Genomic DNA, 20810 nt, shown 5'->3' with positions numbered 1-20810 from the left:
AACATTTATTTACTGTCTACTATGTACTAGGCACTTCAAGCATGAACACTAAGAATGGAGTAGCAGCTATCATTTATTGAGTTATCACCACACAAGTGTTATGTTAAAATTTTATGCATGCTATTTCATTTAATCTCCACATTAATTCACTCCTTTTATTCTCTTTCACAAGTGAGGAAACTGAAGCTAGAAAAGTTTAAGTGACTTGCCTAAAGTTACACGAGTATTAGTGAGAGTGCCAGGATTTGAACTCAGTCTGCTGCAAAGTCCTCTTACTTAACCTCTATGTTACACCACCTACCCATCTTGTATTATTTTGTTTTAGTCTTGCAAAAACCCTAGGATTTACATATCATTATTATCCCCATTTTACAGTGAAAAACAACCTTCCTCAAAGTCACACATTATTAGTAACTCAAATAGGGCTCTGTCTAATTCTAAAGCTCTTATTCTTTCTACTGCCCCTGTATCAATTATAGGCAGTCCATTAAAACTCAATAAATACTCACTTAACTTATGAGTACTTAGAGAGTAGTCTTTATTTAGCCTCATAAATATATAAGATTCCATGGAATATTTCCATTTGGAATTGGAATGTGTGCCAAGAAGGAGGCCAGCAGCTAGTTCATGAGGCCAAAAGACGCTTCATGGACATCATTGTCCAATGTTTTCATGCAACTCTATTCAGAGCAATTAAACAATTTCTATTTGTACCAATTCAGGTATTTCCAGAATTAGTCCTATAATTAAGGCAAGGACCATGTCTGACTCATCCCTGTACCCACCCCAACAATTGCTACATGATTAGTACTCAATAAAATCTATTGAAAGTGAGAGAGAATATATGAACATGATGGGGACCAATAGTTCCCAGGATTTCACCATCAAGAATCTCTACAGATGGATGGATAAAGAAGATGTGGTATATATACAATGGAATACTACTAAGCCATAAAAAAGAATGAAATTTTTGCCATTTGCAACAACATGGATGGTCTTGGAGGGTATTGTGCTAAGTGAGATAAGTCAGACAGAGAATGACAAATACTGTATGATTTCACTTACATGTGGAACCTAAAAAATACAACAAACTAGTGAATAAAACAAAAAAGAAGCAGATTCACAGACGTAGAGAACAAACTAGTGGTTACCAGTGGGGAGAGGTAAGGGGAGAAGGGAAATATAGGGTTAGGGGAGTAAGAGGTACAAACTACTGTGTATAAAATAAGTACAAGGATATATAGTACAACACAGGGAATGTAGCCAATATTTTATAATAACTATAAGTAGAGTATAACCTTTAAAAACTGTGAATCCCTTTATTGTACACCTGTAACTTATATAATATTGTACAGAAACTATAATTCAGTTTAAACAAAGAATCTCTTACACCATTTTTCCTCACAGAGACCATCTTCTCTTAATACATGTATATTTTATAGGTAATAATTTATCTCTCCATTGTTAAAATTAAAAGCATGCAGATTTCCACTAGAACTTCCAATAAGCAACAGATGGTCAATACTAAACCTGAAGTGATAAAATGATTCTGCCCATGGTAAAGAAGAGCAGCATTTCAGTTACATTGTGTGACCACAGTTCATGGGTGACTGATTTCTTTTGTGACTTTCAACATTATTACCTCTGCTATCCCGAGATCCAGGATCCCCAAGTCAGGAACAATTGAGAGTGAAGGGATAAACCTAGATAGTCCTTGACATGTTTGTTCCAGGCAAAACCAGAAATGTTAAAACTTCCTTTCTGCACAGGTGAGCAGCAGCTCTTTCTCTGCAAATGGAAATCTTTCCAAAGAGGAGAAAGGACAGACAGGTACCAGCAGATAGAAACTGTACGCTTTGAGTAAAGTAAATTGCTTCTGAGCTTTGAGTCCCCAGATTCCCGGAGCATTTGTCCTGAGTGAGGGGCTACTTGGTACTGAGGAAGAGACTGTGAGGCAAGAACACTTGATCCCATACAGAAGTGTTCATTATTTTGAGACTCTACCCTTGAAAGAAAACCCACTGTCTGCCTCATTGGCAGTCTAAATCTTATTAATACACTGAAGGGTCTCTTTGTTTAGAATGTACGAAGCTTTCTTTCTTCCTTCTCTCCCTTAGAAAATCAGCAGACAGAATAGTCCCTGCGCAGCCGGAGGCCCCATCGAGGGCTGACTGCTCATATTCTGTCTCCTGGCAGGGTTTATGGCTTATTCTGAAACAGGGGCTGAAGGGAATGATGGGCCTGAGGACACAGCACATTTTATGAACTCTAAACACCATTCTTCTTGCAGTTTATATGATCTTATTTTAATTGAAAATGGATTTTTGATGGTTTTCTTCCATGCCACAATGAAAAGGGCTACTTTTGCCATCATCAAAGGAAACAGATGGTGTCTTTTGCTTTGATTTGACTGCATTACTTTTTGTTAAACAAACACAAAGCTAAACTAAACTAACAAACTTCCAGGCATGAGAGGGAGGTGGGATCGTTCCCATGTCTTCTTGAGAACTTGGAATCTGTCCCTTTGAAAACTGAAGGTGGCTAGGATAGTTAGGGTGAAGGCGAGGGTCAGTCAGTCCCCCGATATTCCTGGTGTGACACTGGCTCTTGTGTCCTTATCTTGCGGCCCCTGGAGCATGTCAGCCCTCATGGCTGTGGCCGAGTTGTTATGAACAACCCCGACCTTACATATCTGAATAGTACCCACATAGAGATCATCACCTTGTGCGGGGGTGTCTACCCCAAGTGTTGTCACACCTAATTTTCCAACTAGGAAAAATTGGGACTCACAGGGTTAATATAATTTATGCAAGATTATAAAACACAATAAAAGGCATTACTATAGTCAGGACCAGAACTGAAATTTCTCTCAACACCAATCCATTTGACTTGGTAGTTTTTGTTTATTTGTTGTTTCTTTTTGTTTTTACTTTACATAGTCTTTTTTTTTTTAACATCTTTATTTGAGTATAATTGCTTTACAATGTTGTGCTAGTTTCTGCTGTATAACAAAGTGAATCAGCTATATGTATACATATATCCCCATATCCTCTCCCTCTTGCGTCTCCCCCCAACCCTCCCTATCCCACCCTGCTAGGTGGTCACAAAGCACTGAGCTGATCTCCCTGTGCTATGTGGCCGCTTCCCACTAGCTATCTATTTTATATTTGGTAGTGTATATATGTCAATGCCACTCTCTCACTTTGTCCCAGCTTACCCTTCCCCCTCCCTGTGTCCTCAAGTCCATTCTCTATGTCTGCATCTTTATTCCTGTCCTGGCCCTAGGTTCTTCAGAACCATTTTTTCTTTTTTAGATCCCATATATATATGTGTTAGCATACCATATTTGTTTTTCTCTTTCTGACTTACTTCACTCTGTATGACAGACTCTAAGTCCATCCACCTCACTACAAATAACTCAATTTTGTTTCTTTTTATGGCTGAGTAATATTCCATTGTATATTGTGCCACATCTTCTTTATCCATTCATCTGTCAATGGACACTTAGGGTGCTTCCATGTTCTGGCTATTGTAAATAGTACTGCAATAAACATTGTGGTACAAGACTCTTTTTGAATTATGGTTTTCTCAGGGTATTTGTATGGAAACACAAAAGACCCCAAGTAGCCAAAGCAATCTTGAGAAAGAAAAACGGAGCTGGAGGAATCAGACTCCCTGACTTCAGACTATACTACAAAGCTACAGTAATCAAGACAGTATGGTACCGGTACAAAAACAGAAATATAGATCAATGGAACAGGATAGAAAGCCCAGAAATAAACCCATGCACGTATGGTCACCTTATCTTTGATAAAGGGGGCAAGAATATACAGTGGAGAAAAGACAGCCTCTTCAATAAGTGGTGCTTGTTGTTTGTTTTTAATAAATCTCTCTCTCCCCAACTAGAGGGTATGGACCAAGAGGGCAAGGGCTGGGTCTCTTTCTGAGCACCCTGGTGTCCTCAGCACACAGAATAATATGTAGCACATAAGAGGTGCTTTATAAATATGCATTGAACAGATGTCTTTATCAAGCTGCAGATGGAGTTTGAACTTGATTTGAGCAGAGAATCTGGGAAGGTTAAGGAGAGAGGGATTTCTTCCTTTCATGGCCACAGAGGGAAAAATTCAAATCAGCTATATGTTTAGTTGTAACTTTCATTATTATCTGTTTTACATCTAAATAGTTGTGGTGATTTAGTTCTGAAAGTACATAGCGCTTGTCATAGGAAGACTTGGGAGGACTTTAGTCTCTTATTCAAGAAAACCCAAGTCCTTTAAAATCTCTAGAGTTGATTTTAGGCCATTTGTTTTGCAGATCATTCACATGACTTCATTCTTTCTCTGAGTGCAATTTTAGGGGGAAAAGGTTTTTTTTCGAAAAATGAGTTATTTTTATCAGGCATAAATCAGATATGCTCCTTTCTAAGCAGAAACAGGTTTAGCAAAAAATGGTAAGCCTTGTCTTCATGCAAGTTACAATCTCTGAGATACATCCATCTGTCTGCCTGAAGTTATTTTGAAGCCCTTTCTGGGGTTTAAACCTACAGATGCAAAGGCCTGCCTTTTATCACTATATGATTCAGTGCATGAAATGCCAACCTTTTGGGAAAGTTTCTTTTTGTTTCATCTTTCTCTCCTTTACATTTTCAAGTGAAATTTCTAAGCCTTCAGAAATGACCAGATTGACAGGAAATCACATTTTAAATATGTCAGACTTGAGTTGAATTAGTTGGTCCTGAGTGACTCAGTTGCCCAAGGGAAGAAAGACCTGTGATCATTATTTTAAATTTTACAGACCAGTGAAGACTCCGTTTCTCAGGAGAGGCTGGGTTTGAGAAAGGCAGTAACATGGCTCTGACATTTTCATTGTAATCTTTATTTCCAAGGGCATCAGAGAGTTCTGTAAAAATTAATTTAATTTAAAGATTCTATTTCGTTCAACAAAAGAAACATTTCATTGAAAATTAAATATATTCAAATAAAATTCACTGAAAGATTCAAGTGTTTTATTATCCACATTGTTCATTCATAACCACAAAATACAACAGTTTAGAGAATTTAGAGAAGTAGCATATATAAGACGCATTTGTTGTAAAAGTATTATGTATACACACACACACTTGAATATGAATTTGACATGGGTTCCTAATAAATTTAATTCTAATTAAATGATAGGTAATTATAATTAATAATAAATTGATAGTAAATAAAGAAATCTGTTTAAGTTTAATGCTAATAAACTTTATTCTTAGAAAGATGATGACTACTATTGTCGTTATTAACACAGACTCTCAGGACACTTTACGTATAATGAAGGAAAAGTCATTTTGCAAATTGACTGTTCAATTTGGAAATTTGCCAGTAAGACCTGCCAAGTACAGAAAAGTTAAAATCCTTCAAGTTAATTTTTAAAAGACTTTTGTTCAGCAAAATAGCAGTGAATTCACAAACTAAAATCTGTGGCAATAGCCACAGTGAGGAAAACTGAGCAGTCTTTCCATGAATTATGTTATTGCATGCACTTTTATTCTAAAAATCAACCTTTTGTTTCTAAAAATAAAATCTAGTTATTCAATACAAATTTATTGAGTATTCAGTCTATGCCAAGTGCTATGCTGAGCCTTTGGGCTCCAACAATGAGAAAACAGACAGTCTTTGTCCTCAAAGCCACTGCCGTCTAGATAGGGGGCAGGTGCTGATCAAACATGTAAATATAATTACAATTCTGACTAGTGTTTTGAAGAAGTGACATTTAAACTATCACCTGAAAGAAAAGTGAGTGAGTTGGTCAAGTGAAGGGGCAGGGAAGATGAGGTATTCTTGATGAAAAAAAAAAAAAAACCCAGCAAACAAACAACGGCCCTTACAATGGTTCCCTGAGGAAAATTAGGCTGGTCCAGATGAGCAAGACTGTGGATGTGGCTAGAATTCAGTGAGGGAGAGAGTGACCAGAGATGAAACTGGAGGAGCAGCTAGTGGCTGCTGTTCAGAGCCTATAGACCAGTTAAGAATTTTAATCTTTATGCTAAAAGCAGTGAGGGGTGATTGAAGCATCCTAAGTAGGAGACTGACATGAATTAATAAGTCAGGGTCAGCACACTGAGGGTTACTGAACTCAGCACTTCCAATTCCTAAATCTCTTCCTTTAAATCTTTTCAAAATTGTTTCTCAAAACTAGAACATCAGAAGACCTCTGGCTTCCACATCGCTGCCCTCCTGTTGCTTCCTTGGAGGAAGGTTTTCTGATTCCTGTAGATTTGCCTGTTTCTCCTCTAAGAAGCCTGCAAACTGTTTGAAGATGCCTTTCCTCAGGAGAGCTCCATATTCCGGAGAAGGGCTTTGAGGTTTCATGTACCAAATTTTGGTTCTGGACCTGCTCTTTTGCTAACTTAAGTTAGAATCTATGATGGGAAAAGCATATTTGGACGTTTGCCCCAATTATGTGCCCCCAAAGAAAACCCTTCCAAGGATATTTCCCTAAAGCTTCATTGCCAGTCTTGCCCTTATACACAAGGACACCTCCCCCACCCTCTTTCTATCATTGATTGGAAATTGTGAAGGTTGGAAAGAAATCCCGCAGGCTCATTTTTACATCACAACTGTATTATGGCTGGGTGTTGCCCTCAGAATTCCCTGCTGCCTTCCTTCTTTGAGACTCTGGAGCAGGGCATTGCCTGGGCTGTCACTCAGCGGATATTCAGTACATTACCACTCACAGAGAGCCAGGCACTCATCTAAGCATTTTAATCCTCATTAATATGCTAATGTGATAGATGGTAAAACTGAGGCTTAGAGTGTTAACTAACTTGCTCATAATTAATGCTGGTGCTGAGACTTGAGCAGAAACAGTCTGGCTCCAGATTTGACACTAGTGCTAGGATTTTATTTAAATTTTTCTTTATCTTGAAATGATTCTCCTGGTAGTCAGTGAGGTCTTGCAAATAAACAGTCTAAATCCACACTGTAAATCCAGCATCTAATGAAAATGAGAGATTAAGAAAAAAGAGGGACATTTAAAAGACAACATTGCAGTATTTATTTAGTCACATCTTTCTATGTGACTATAGGAGACCAAAGGAGACTATTCCATAAATAGATACTAAAATATTAATATACAAATTCAAAGAGAATTTAGTAATCTCTTCAGACTACATAATTTCACTAAGAAATATTTTCCTTCATAATATTAGTGAATGCTCTTCAAATTTCTGCTAGCAACTTTGGTTATAAAGGTGGAACTAATATGAAAAAATGAATGCTTTTTAGGATCTCATAGCAATCTGAGAACTTCCAAAGGGAACTTCCTAAGCTCTTTATTTATAAGTGAAGAGAATACAAGTTTCAGTGTCATTAGATGATAGACTTTGTATGGAATTAATATTAGATTCTTCATTGCATGGGAAAATCGAAGAACTCTTCTTTGGATGAAATCAACAGCAAACCTAACTGCATATAAAGGGAAGCTCTGACTTCACAGGTTGTCAAAGGAGGCGTTAACAATCTGGCCCAAACACATTGCTGTTCCTCCCCTACTCCAGTCAGTCCCCCTAGTGTCCCCACACCTCCATGGCGCCCACTCTCTGGTCACCTTGTCTTTCCTAATCATGTCCTCTCTTTCATGACCATATGCTTTTTTTAAAAAAACACTTTATTGAGGTCTGACATATAAAATGCTGTACATTTTTAATGTATACAACTCGATGAGTTTGGAGATAGGTATATACCCATGAAACCATCACCATCAAGGCTATAAATATATCCATCACCTCCCAAACTTTCCTCCTGCCCCCTTTATTATTTTTTTATGTGTGTGTGTGGTAAGAGCACTTAACATAGGATCTACCCTCTTAGCAAATCTTAGTATACAGTACAGTTTTGTTAGGAGGGCATTATGCTAAGTGAAATAAGCCAGACAGAGAAAGACAAATACTATGTGATCTCAGTTATATGTGGAATCAAAAACAGTCAAACTCATAGAAGCAGAGAATAGAATGGTGTTCACAGGGGCTGGAGAGAGGGAGAAATGGGGAGGTGATGATTAACGTGTACAAAGTTTCTGTTATGCGAGATAAATAAGTTCTGGAGATCTACTATGCAGCCCATATTCTATTGGATGTGCTGTTCCCTTTTCTTGAAATGCTTTCTTCTTTTTTATCTAAAAAGTCTTGACCAAGCTCATATGTCACCTATTTTGTGACATGCTCCTTAAATTTCTCCATAATTTCTCCCAAGTGAAATAAATTATTTTACCTACATGCTCCCATAGAATCCTATGCCCATGCCTGTTGTGCCATATTGTATTGTCATGGTTGGTTCACATCCATTTTACTTGTTAGACTTTGAGACAGCTGAGACCAGGATTTCTAGGTAACATTTGAGTTCAATAAATGTGTTATTTTCCTTTTGGGTCCCAGGGATTGTGGTAAGTACAGGGGATATTTTGATGACTATGATATGATTTTTGTTTTCTGAAAAGTGTTCAGGTGCTGATAGAAATAGGCATGGAAGTGGAAAATCTGAATGCCATGTGCAGTGTGTAGTTACAGAACTGTGCTTAAGGAGATAAAGCATCAAAAACAGAGTTCTTCACCCAGATTTGGACTTGAGGGATGGAGATGCTGCCTGAGCCAAGTCTTGAAGGGCAAGCAGAAACTAGACCAAGAAGGGTACTGAAAGAATGAATGGTATTTCATATAGAGAGAAGTCCTGAAAAAAAAAAATGAGGTCTGAAACCACAGGGTATGTTTGGGAGAAAACGTAAGCATTTCAGTATTACTAGAGAAAAAATTAGCATGTAGGAAGTAGCAACAAATGCAGCTGAAGAGAGGTGTGTGTGGTGGATGCGTGAGGGAAGATGGAGGGACTCATATATACTGATCAAGAGCCTATGTATCTTGTAGGTGAGAGAAGACTTTGCAGTGTTCATGTAGAAGAATAATGCATTTGGTTGAGAGAAAGAGTGTTGTGACTGTAGTGTAGAAAAGGCACAAAAAAACAGTTTGGTGGCAGGGCTGTGGCAGCGTTTCTTGGAGAGAGGTGAGGAAGGTCTGAACCCCAAAATGGCTCTAGGGAGCTACACCTAGAACGCTGTCTTCCACAGATACAGTATATCTTTGTTGAATGAGTGAATGGGTGATTTTTAAAAATTAAAGTTAAACCAGTTTTTCTTTTTAATTTTTTAAAAATTAAAAAAAATTTTATATTGGAGTATGGTTGATTAACAATGTTGTGCTAGTTTCAGGTGTACAGAAAAGTGATTCAGTTATACATGTACATATATCCACTCATTTTTACATTCTTTTCCCATATAGGTCATTGCAGAATATTGAGTAGAGCTCCCTGTGCTATACAGTAGGTCTTTGTTAACCAGTTTGTCTCATACCATGAAAATTATTACACTGAGACAATACTTTATTACCACCAGAGTAGGCTTTTCAATGTACTGTAATTACCTAATATAAAAATTGATTCTCAGGAGGGCAAATAAAAAATTTACTCTTTTTACATAAAAAGCACAGGTATATACAAACAACTTATAAACATATTTAGAGTCTATCTGTGGTATTAAAATTTTATTGAGAAGGAGGGTGAGGAGGGAAAAAGTATTTTAAAAGGCTCCATAAGGGGGAAATAATTTTAAAAGTTTAAGAAATGCCACTCTAAATAATCATTGTAACTTCAGTAGCATTTGCTAGTTTTAATCCAGTATACTGAGTCTTTTTGTTTAACATAATTCGACTTAAGTCTGTCTGAGTATTTCATATTCAACTGGGTGTTATTGCTTGTTTTGTCTTTGGTATCATACTGACTTTACAAAACTATATCTGAACAGAAAAAGAGAAATATTCCCATGACTCAGAGAAACGGCATTTAAATGTAAAACTCCTATTTCACCTGAGGCCTAAAAGCCATTCCAAAATGATATTTCATCAATCCTCAAAGCAATCTGCTTTATAGAGAAACAGAGAAGAGCACTCTTATATTCTCCTAACATCTCTCCATGGGGATAACAATTAGTTGTTCTAAATTCAGGCCCAGGAATTTCAGTCTTAGAGCAGTAGTGGGCATCGGAGTATCTCTTTCTGTGATGGTCATGGTTCTAAAATGGGGGTCTGTTTGCTCAGGAGCCTCCCAAAACCTAGTCCCCTAGGGATCTGGTAGGCCAGCTACTTGGTTAAACTTAATACAGAGTCAGCACTGGCCTCAGCATCACTCTTCTCTACCCCACATCTCACCTCTCAAGGTGAGTATATCTGCTAGAGAACTATTCTTCCCAGGAAATGCACTCGTTCTGATAGTTTTTCCAAAGAGTGTCTGCTTTTTCTAAAATGCCAAGGTGATACTATATTCACAACAGAGATATAACCATCTGCCCTAGCAAGTCCAGAAGAGAAAGTAATGGAATTCAAACCCAAGTGGCTGCACACACATTGCCACGGCATCTGTCTTTCTAATGAACTTGAATACACTTGTGTCTGTGCTCTAGGGATCCAGATTTTTCATTTCAAGATAGAATTCTCTTCTGAAGCTGTTGTTGTGAAGACCAAATTTCTCCACTGCCAGTCTATTTTCTGAAGGCAATGGGCCTTTTAAATCGATGTTATGCTCTTTTAGAAGCACTTGGATCCTCCTCTATCTGTATGCTGAAAAATGTGGATCAGAATTTTTAAGGTATTACCCACAGGATGAATGTAGTCCAAGGCAGTTGATTCAGTTTTGCCTGGATGGGTCAAGTTTGACTAGATACACTTTCTGAGGTCTGGAGAAAGACACACATATTACATTCTATGCTTCAACCTCACAAACCAAAAGAAGCATGGCTTTCTTTTCTCCTTTATTTTCATGACACTACATGCTCCTAATTTTCATCTTACTTCTATGCCTACTTCTCTCTTTTTTTTAATTGAAGCAAATTTTCTGCCCATGTTGTTGATTTTCAAATTTTCTCTTCTCGTCCTTCTTTATACTATCTTCCCAGGTAATTTTATCCACTCTCATAGCTCTAACTATTCTTTCTATGTGATGACTCTTGACCAGCTCTATGTCCTGAATATCAGAACTGTACTTAACTGTGAATTAAGATCTCAACTCCTGTGTCCCAAAGTCACCTCGAAGTCAACATGTCTCAGACTGAACTTAGCACATCCACTGGAAAGCCTTCAGTGCTATCTTTCCAAGATTAGCGAATGATGCTCACCTGCCAGAATACCGCTAGAAATCTAGGCATCATTCATGGCTTCTTTCTCCCTCTCCATCTACAGCCAATCCCACACCAGTCAAATGTTGTCATTTTATCTCCCCAGTTCCTTTCAAATATATCTATTGTGGCCACTGAGATGTAAGCTACCATTACCTCTGGTCTGGCTTCCTTCCACAGCTCCCTAATTGTTAGCCCTGATCCCAGTCTTGCTTTCTTCCATTCATTTGTTCACAATGAAGGCAGACCATTCTCTCTGAATCACAAGTCTAAGCATATTATTTCCCTGGTTAACAGCTTTCAGCTGGTCTACATTTCTGAAAGCCCTCTATCATCTGGTTCCTTCTTATTTCTCCAACATTTTTAAGACTTCCTTAAATTTTGTAACTTCTCTGAGATTCTTAATTTCATCATTGTCTCTCTACCCACTCACTTCTCTCTCTCCCTCCATCTCATCCAGGAAATTAATGTCCACATGTATTTCCTCACTCTTTCATTTTTATTGCACTATCATTCCTCAGACCTCAGTTCATTTATCCCTTTTTCATGTCAACCTCCCTTCCTGCTCCCTTAGGTCGTAGTGGTTTCTCTTCAATGTGCTGTCATAGGATATTGCATTTTTACTAACATCTCCTGGATCTGTCTGCATGCCCTACTGCTAAGCATGCCCTATTCCTGTCAATGAATGAAGGAATGCTATTTCTTCTGTCTGAAAATGCACTGCATCACCCTGTTCCCACCTTTACCCAGCTAAATCTTCCTAATCCCTCAACATTCAGGGAGCACTCTTCTGAAAAGTTTTTCCTGACCTTGCAAGCTAGGCTAGGTGACTCTCCACTATGCTGTCATGGTAATGAATCATCTTTTATAATTAAGTCAGATCATAACACTCTTCTGCTAAAGATCTTCCAAAGACTCCCCATTTCACTCAGAGTAACCTCAAAACCCTTATAATAGCCTACAGTGCTCTACAGCATCTGCCTCCCTTTCCTTATTATTTCTCTAACTTCATCTTTTAATACTTTCTTCTTTCTTTTGCCACATTTAGGTATGCTGCCCCTTCAGGGCCATGGCAGGAACTGAAACGCTTTCCCTAGCTTTCTACATGACAACTCCCTTGTCTCCTTCAAACCCTCACACAAATGTCCGCTTGTCAATGGACCTGTGTAAGCACCTATTTTAAGTTGCAATCTGCTCCACACCTCTCTATCTATGCACTCCAAATCCTCCTTTTTTTGCTGCGTTTTAATAGTACGTATTCCTTCCTATCAAATGATATAATTAATTTATGATTATTAGTCATTGTTTGTCTTTCCTTATTAGACTGTAAGCTCCACACAGGTGGATACTTTTATCTGCTTTGTTCACTCAAGTTTTCCAAGTGCCTTCAAGGGTGTCTGGAATAGAAGAGGTGATCAGTAAATATGTTTAGAGGATGACTGAGCATTGATTGTGCTATACAGTATTAAAATTTTCTTCCTTGTCCACCTGCCCACCACCAAACCATGCACTTGTCAAATGCGGGGAGTTTTGCCCTTACATCTATTTACAATATCCAGCATATTTGCTGAAAATAGTGGGTTCATTATAAATGTTTGCTAAGTGCATGTATGCATCTCTGACCTCACTACCCCATAGCTTTGCAGGGTTTGCAATCACACCATACCAAACTAGAATATGAGTGCAAGAATGTTGTTCTCTTAGTGGAGAAGCTTCTCTATAAATTCTCACGGCATCTGGATCTCCAAAGATAGAGTCCAATGTGGACCAAGGTAGTGACTACAGTCATCCTTCCATGTCCTAGGGTTCCGTATCCATAAAATTGATCCCGGGTTGGTTCAATTCACGGATGCAGAAACCGCGTATGAGAAGGGATGACTTTACTACTGCATTTTATATGACACTTGAGCATCCGCAGACTTTGGTATCTGTGGGGATTTCTGGAACCAATCCCTCGTGGATTCCAGGGATGGCTGTATTTCTCCTGCAGAGTCACTTCAGAGGTTAAGAATTTACCATTGTCCATTTGGCTTTTTTCTCCATTCTGTATCTGTAATTGGGGCATTTATTTTAATAAGTTAGAAAACTAAAAGAAGTCCTGGGAATTGTGAGCTCGAAAAATAATATCTTTCCTTCTGTGACTTCTCTTTTTTTTTTCCTTTCTCAGAGCCCTTCCTGCCATGATGCAGTGGGTCCGCACGCAGAAGCCAGGAGAGAGTGGCATCAATATTGTCACTGCCGATTTCGTAGAACTTGGTGATTTCATCAGCACTGTCATAAAGCTCAACTATGTCTTTGATGAAGGGGAAGCCAACACTTGATAGTACCATTTAGAGTGCCAGTGAATAAGATAGAGAAAACTCACTGTATTAGGCATATTATGTATAAACACTCTGATCTTCCTATTCCACTGAGTCTCTGAGGGAATAAGGGCTGAAAGTGGGTGGGAAAAAGGGGAAACCATTTCTTCAGTGATTATTATCATACTCTTCATTACTATAAATATTTCATTTCCCATTTGATGAGCAAAACCTACTTCTAGTGTTAGGAATAAAAAAAAGACTAGTAAATTTCATTTCTCAGAATTAGTTTTTGTAACTTATGAGTGTTTACTTGATTGTGTTTCTGTTTCAACCTAGGGCTCCTACACTGTGTATCCTCTAAATGAACCTTTCTGCTCCCTCTCTTGCTCGCTCTTTTTAATCAGATGCTGTATGGGACTTAAAAATAATTAAATGCCCAACATAATGTGTATTATCAATACATTGTTGTACTGAAATGTACTTGTTTTGTGGGACCTGGTATAATATTCTGTAGTCTGCAATCTCACTAACTTTGGGTCATAAACAGTATGCATCAAATCAGTTTCCCTACATAAGTAATATTGGTGGCCATAATCAGTAATTTTTGTGTTATATAACAACAATAGTGTTTCACAGTATTTCTGTTTAAGGCAGCTATAAGTATAGAGTAAAAACTTTTGTGGAAGAACTATTAGTGCCAACTCCATAGTGAAAAGTGGGGGTGGGGGAAGAGATGGATGTCATTTTAATTCAGAAATCTCTTAAATAATATTGTCCTACAAATGCTTAGTAAATGAAAAATTATGACAAGTGTTGTTAAAATCAGAAAACTCTGAAAAGAACTCTTACAAAAGTTCTTCTAACAATTATCTTGACTGAAAAAACAAAAAGAAGAAAAGAAAGAAATGAAAGATTGAGCAAGCTTTCCTAACAAATTGAGATTTCCAAATATGTCATTCTAAATTCCAGATTTTGAGGAATATATTCTGAGAAGCTTCAATCTGAGTTTTTTTACTTGAAGTTGAGGAAAATGGAAGGGTGGCAGAGTGAATTAGAGCAATGTTTTTGAAACTATGACCGTGAACTCTCAAGGATCTGTGAAACATTTTTAGGAGATTCTTAAATACATGTGATTTGGGCAGACTTATTGAAAATCACTTCTGTGTCCCACCCCAGGGTCAAGTTTGAGGCAGAGGCCAAAGTTTCACAGAAAGTTTCTGCCATCCACCATTTGATAGTCCAGGTGTATGAGGAAGAAAAATGGTAATGCAACTTTGAGCATTGCTTCCTCCTTGGTGTCTTTGTGATATTTGACAGCTCTAAACAATCTTAAAAGAGCATGATAACCCTTACCAATATGCCTCACAGGAGTATTGTGAGGCATTTATAAGAATCTATAAAATTTGCTAAATTTGTACAATTCTGAATTATTTTATCTTCATGTTTAGAAATAATCTCACCTCAATAGTTTCCTGGGAAAACACAGTCCATGTAAAGTGGGGCCATAGAGAAATAAAAGCATGCTCTCAGTTTTCAGTTAATTTAGATGTATGACATGTGGTTTAATCTTTGAGTCGTAGGTAAGGGATTTGATTCCAAGGTTACATACGTCAAAATTATAAATAATCAAGAGTTGATTAAAAGATTATAAATGCTCACTATCAGAAAATAGTGCTTATTAGCAACTGTGGGGAAGGAAGAGAAATTGTTTATACTGAAGAGAATGTTTATGAAAAGTGTGCAGGTGTGTGTGGTTGACCAAGTAGCATGCATATACACACAACAGATATGATCTCCATTCCAATTGTGTGTATATGTCTCAACAGAAAAAATATATCAATATATACCCACTCTTGTGCAGGCAGACAGATACAAATACACACAAACACACACAGTCATGGACAGACACAGTGACAATTCTTCTTTTCAAGTGAAAACTTAGGTAATATTAAATAATTTAATTTTAGGACCAAAACCCTTAACAATGTATGAAAAAGAGTTGATGAGATTTTTGAAAGTAGAGTAGCTGATCATATTCAAATATTTTTGTAAAAATAGATATTAATTATCTTCAAATATAATTTTCTTTCTGCTTTCCCTCCCCTTGCAGTTTTATTGTCTTTCTATCTCTCTCACCTGCTCTTTATATGCAATTGAATATGAATCCTTTCTAAAGGACTATAGCTTATTGAAATTTATGTCCTGTGAAGTTGTTTTTGGGGGAGGTTTTCTCTGACTATTCATTATTCATCCCTCAGGAGGATCTTTAGCCAAGCACACTTGCAATGACACAAGGATTTAACTTATAAATGTATGAGAAAATAGATCTTTCAACATATTCAATACTAATGAAAAATGAATAAAATATAGAGGTAACTATGTTGTATTTTCTTGAACTTAGATGATTTCTTATGTTTGCTTAGAATTAGCTTTGTCATATCTGTCATTTGGGTGCTGGAAAAAAACAAACATGCTGAAGCATTAGATTAATTGTGCAGTTTCTCAGTTGGAGAAAGCTTTTAATTGCTATTAATGATATGCACATAGAGACCTTGTTTGACAAAAGATACTTCCAAGCCAACGTTTAGCGTCCATGTGGATATACAGTATCTATGTAACAGGCACTGGGAGTAAATGGACTTGCCTTAATTTCTAAAGGAGGGAACAGGTAGAAGTGAACCATGCATTCTCCACTAGAGAAAGAGTTCACTAGGAGGGATTCCTTTGCAAGGGGAATGGAGAGAAAATGCCTTTGGCTGTCTTCTGCCCATTGGCCCTGCTCTGGAACACACTTAGGGAGCAGGCTGTGGGCCTTAAATAAAGAGGTAGGGGGTGAGGACTAGTGGTATGCAATCAGAGCTTACCATCAGCCTAAGCTCCTTTGTCTTAGCTGGACGTTGAGTTTCCAGAGAGTTAGAGCACAAGGGCTACAAATAGACCCCCAAATGGTAGGAGATACATCTTGGTGCATTTTTTTGTTTTGCTTATTTCTTAAGACTTTTCCATCACAAGTCCTGCAAGGCAAAGAAAACAGAAACAAAATCCAACTTTTACCCAATCTACAGCAGGAAATCAAAGGAGTGAGTGGCTGAGATGAGGGAAAATATACAAAGAGTATCATTTTTTGGTTTGCTTTCCTGTCTATAATTTCGAAGGACCAATATTTAGATACTCCTGCCATTATTCTTTATGTCTCCCTTATTACTACACAATCATATGAATGCAGAGAATGAGGAGGCATCTTTTAAAAGCCTTAGGATATTCTATATGATGACCTCAATATTCACTTTCAGCCATACTGGGAAAACTCACTTTTCATGGAGTGCCACCTAACAATGAATGTATTAGAGCATAAAATGTTTGGTATGTATGCACCTGTGTGTGTACACACGTACACACACACACACACACACACACACACAGCATGCACATCTCACACATTATTCAAGATGAAACTGCACTCTAATCACTCAACCTGATTCTATTGCCATTTTAACTCTTAAAATTAATATCTCCTACGTAAGTAGGAACAAACATAATTCAAATATTTAAATATTTAAGAGGAGAAAAATCACTAGAAAACCAATGAAAAATGAGACCGTCATAAATAAGAAATGCCTAGCAGTAATAGTCTAACTGCACTGTCAATTACACTTCAAGCTGGAGAATCAAAGATGGACTTAAATATAAATCACAAACAGACAGATATGCATCTTTGCTTAATGTTGTTTTAAGTTCTTTGAGTTCTAACATGTTTTAGCTAAGGTTACCCATTCAGAATCTCCCCTGTTAGGATTCCAGACTGGAAGTTTGGAAGTCTCAGGAAGTGTATGTTTTCATGACTTTTTCAGTTCTACAATTTTAATGATCCAGTGACACAATCTTCTGACCTTTGGTTGCTAGTCCAAATGAGAGCTCCACAGATAGAGTGCTCGTTTTTTGAATTGCTAATAGAAAATAATGCATAGTGTCCCTCAGGATATGCTAAACAAGGTTTTTAAAAGTATTTTATTTTATAGCACTTTAGTCTCTTCAACTAGATTTCAGTGACACAATGGTGTAAATGCTGTATTTGCCATAACTTATTGGTGGCTCCTGTGTTACATACAGTTTTAAATAATGCTCTAAATTATTCGTTTTCCCAATGACAGAGATAAAATGTTCTGTAGAATTTGTAAAACGTGTTGATTAAGTCAGTTGAAAATTGTGCAATTTTTATTTCATTTGTGATACTCTTTTGTAGGTATTAGTCCTAAATGTGTATTTGTATGAGTCAGAAGTGTGTGCTTGTATGTGGTATGTGTGTGTAAGTATACTGTATCTTATACAAAATCAAACTTATCCTAAAGAAAAAGGGCACATTATGACCAGCCTTAATTCATTGACATTTTTGTTATTGTTGCAATTTGGGATTAAAATTTAAAAAGAAATTATATTTTTGTTAAAAATGACCTTTTTTTTTTAATCACATGAGAAATGTGCTTTAGCACTTATTTGAGTTCCCACAAGCAAATAGTCCAGCTTGTGGAACACCCAGTGCTCTTTAAGTTTCAAACATCAATTAATTTATTAACTTCATTAACATGCAAAGAAACTAAATTCAGATTCATTTCCATCAACAACAGAACCAGTGCATTCCTAAAGCTGTTCTTCCAAATATGAAACCCATTTTGCTTATAAGGATAAGTTTTCCATAAAAAATTGTTTCTCCAAACCATTACTTTTTAAAAAATTGGATCTTCTCAAGTGAGATTAACTGCCTTGGCCCTGTGAGAGTCACTAAAGACCCATCAACATTAGGTGGTACCCTTTGCAAAAAAACAGGATGCAACACTCAAATTTTTGCTATCTGCCTATGTGCAGTCTAGCAATAAAAAACTAAGTACTAATTTGAGGATCTACACAGGTGGTCATGTTCAAAGCAAAACTCTGTAATCTTTGGGCCTGGGATCTTGGTATGGAATATTAATCAATCTTCTTTCCTCTCTTTCTCCATCTTCAATTATTTTTGTCCCATATTTAAGGTTGCTAGATAGAATACAGGACACCCAGTGAAATTCAAATTTCAGATACATATGAATATTTTTAGTATAAGTATTTTCCCAATATTTCATGAGATGTACTTATACAAAAAAATTATTCATTGTTTATCTGAAATTCACATTTAACTGGTTGTGTCTGTATTTTTTTCTAATCTGGCATCCCTATCCATCCTGACTTTCTACTTTTTTCATCAGGGCTACCTATAGGGGGTAAAATCCTACCTCTTTCTACACTCCTGTGTTAAGATACTTCATGAAAATCCATAGTCCTAATACCCTTCATGAAGGAAAATATTGGCCCATGCCAAGTCCTACAAATGCATTATGAAGGACTAACTCAAATATAGGAGGAATAATCAGATAAGAACTTTTATAAGATTAATGCCACATTCACTGGCCTGTTGTGAGATCCAAGTCTTGCTCCGCCTGCCCCCCTTAATCCCTTAAGTAACATTCCCCAATAATTGGGACAACCAGTAACACACCCAGACATTTAAAATGACCCTGGAGTATAGTAGCACCATCTAACCCATACCAGGACCTCTTTTAAAATTTATTATCTTTTTCTTTTAGAGAAGTAACAAACTAATCCATTACTTTTCTCATTAACATCTTACCACAAATTATTTTTATCAGATTAGAACTGGTCTTCTACGGAACTGTAGAAAATTTGACATAGAAAGGAACTCTCTTGACTGCCTGAGGAAGAGAGAAGAGTCTGAGGTATGAACACAGCTCTGTTGGTGCCTACTCAGGCAGCAGGTGGGAGATAGAATGCAGTGCCTGACAATGAAGCCAGCACCTGACAGAGACGCTCGCCAAAACAGATTATAACAACCAACACTTTTTTGAGGAAACCCAACACGTCCCAGAGTAAGAACAGTGGGAGCTAAGGCCAGTTTCTAGAACACTTTTCAGAGAGTAGAACCATGTCGGCATTCCTAAAATAGAGTTCTCAAATACTGTTGTATCCAATGGTGAATCCTTGGCAGAGTCCGAATGTGGATGGAGTTTCAGAACATTTGGATAGCTATCTTCTCTCTTGAAATTTGTGTAAGTGATAAGAAAATCCATATCCCTTAATGTAACATTTCCATCTCATAGCCCCTGCTGTCACACATTTGTGTTGATTTGCTTCATGTCTATAGGATGGGAATTTGCAGAGCTGGTGACATTTCCTTCGTTAGACACTAGAAATTCACCAGAAGGAGACAGATCTGTGCCTTCTCTTTTTAGGATCTGGTCATTGATACTTTAATAAATGTGGTGTAAAGAAAATACATGCCTACAGTTCTGTTTAGCAAATGTGAAATTTTTTTGATAAGATCGTGTTCTTAATGTTTAAAAAAGTTTCTTTGTATCCAGTGAAAAGCTTAATAAAGTCCTGATACCAGTTGTCTTAATTTTTTTATTTCATATTCATCAGCGCTTCATGATAACCCCAAAGTGGATCTCTTAAATAGGACACGACTCAGAGCAACAGGAAATATCATTCTTTTTAAAAAATATAAATCACCATATTAGGATTTCCTCTGTGAAAGAATATAGTATTCTCCACCAATAAAGACAATGCCATGAGTGCTTCCATTACATCAAAGTTAGGTATCTCCGAAGTCTGATGCTTTTAGCTTCTGATATTGCCACAAAGGCCAATATCAGTATAGCAATACTATGTTAATATAGTATATTAATATTATAAAACAGCGTCTTGAGGTTAAAAGCTTAATGTGAAATCTACTTTTGCTGAACCTCCACTATGTCCAATGCGTGAAACATTATGTCAGAAGTGAAACTGTATTTCATGAAATAAACCCTACTTGTTGGGTTCAAATCAGTCTTAAAACTTAAGCATTGTAATAGTATTATAAAAATCCAGCAAAAAATTGTGGTCCAAGATTATTTTTGAGGTTGAATTTGGACATAAATCCCCCAAAAGGCTCTGCTTGTTATATACACTAGTAGGTTCATGACATTAGAGGATTTCTATTTATAAAGCTGTAATGATTTCTACATTTATGAAATAATATATATCTGCAAATAATATTCCATGTAAGTATATCTTTGACCTTAACATAACACTGCTATAGTTTAATCACAGCCATTATTTATTTATTCAGTAATTCAGCAATTATTTGCCAAGTGTCTACTATACAGCAGGTCCCCTGCTAAGCACTACAAAGCATTTCTAAGATGTTCTTTAGGACAATGGATAAGTACATCTTAGGTAGTTTATCATTAGAAATAGCAGGTGGCATCATTTTGTCAT

The 20810-nt window shown here is 37.0% G+C and overlaps 1 protein-coding gene across 1 annotated transcript in view; it reads left to right on the top strand.

Moving 5' to 3' along the window:
- The window catches only part of PLCXD3 (phosphatidylinositol specific phospholipase C X domain containing 3), a 161799-nt gene extending 141860 nt beyond the window's left edge, over positions 1–19939 (top strand). The window contains exon 3 of the mRNA XM_082382457.1: positions 13367–19939. Coding sequence (XP_082238583.1) covers positions 13367–13520 — 154 coding nt within the window. The 3' untranslated portion in view covers positions 13521–19939. The remainder of the gene's footprint in view (positions 1–13366) is intronic.
- The last annotated feature ends 871 nt before the right edge of the window (positions 19940–20810 follow it).

This window comes from Balaenoptera borealis (assembly GCF_965194805.1).
Source record: "Balaenoptera borealis genome assembly, chromosome: 2".
Lineage (NCBI taxonomy): Eukaryota > Metazoa > Chordata > Mammalia > Artiodactyla > Balaenopteridae > Balaenoptera > Balaenoptera borealis.
This window is presented reverse-complemented; position numbering and strand designations above follow the sequence as displayed.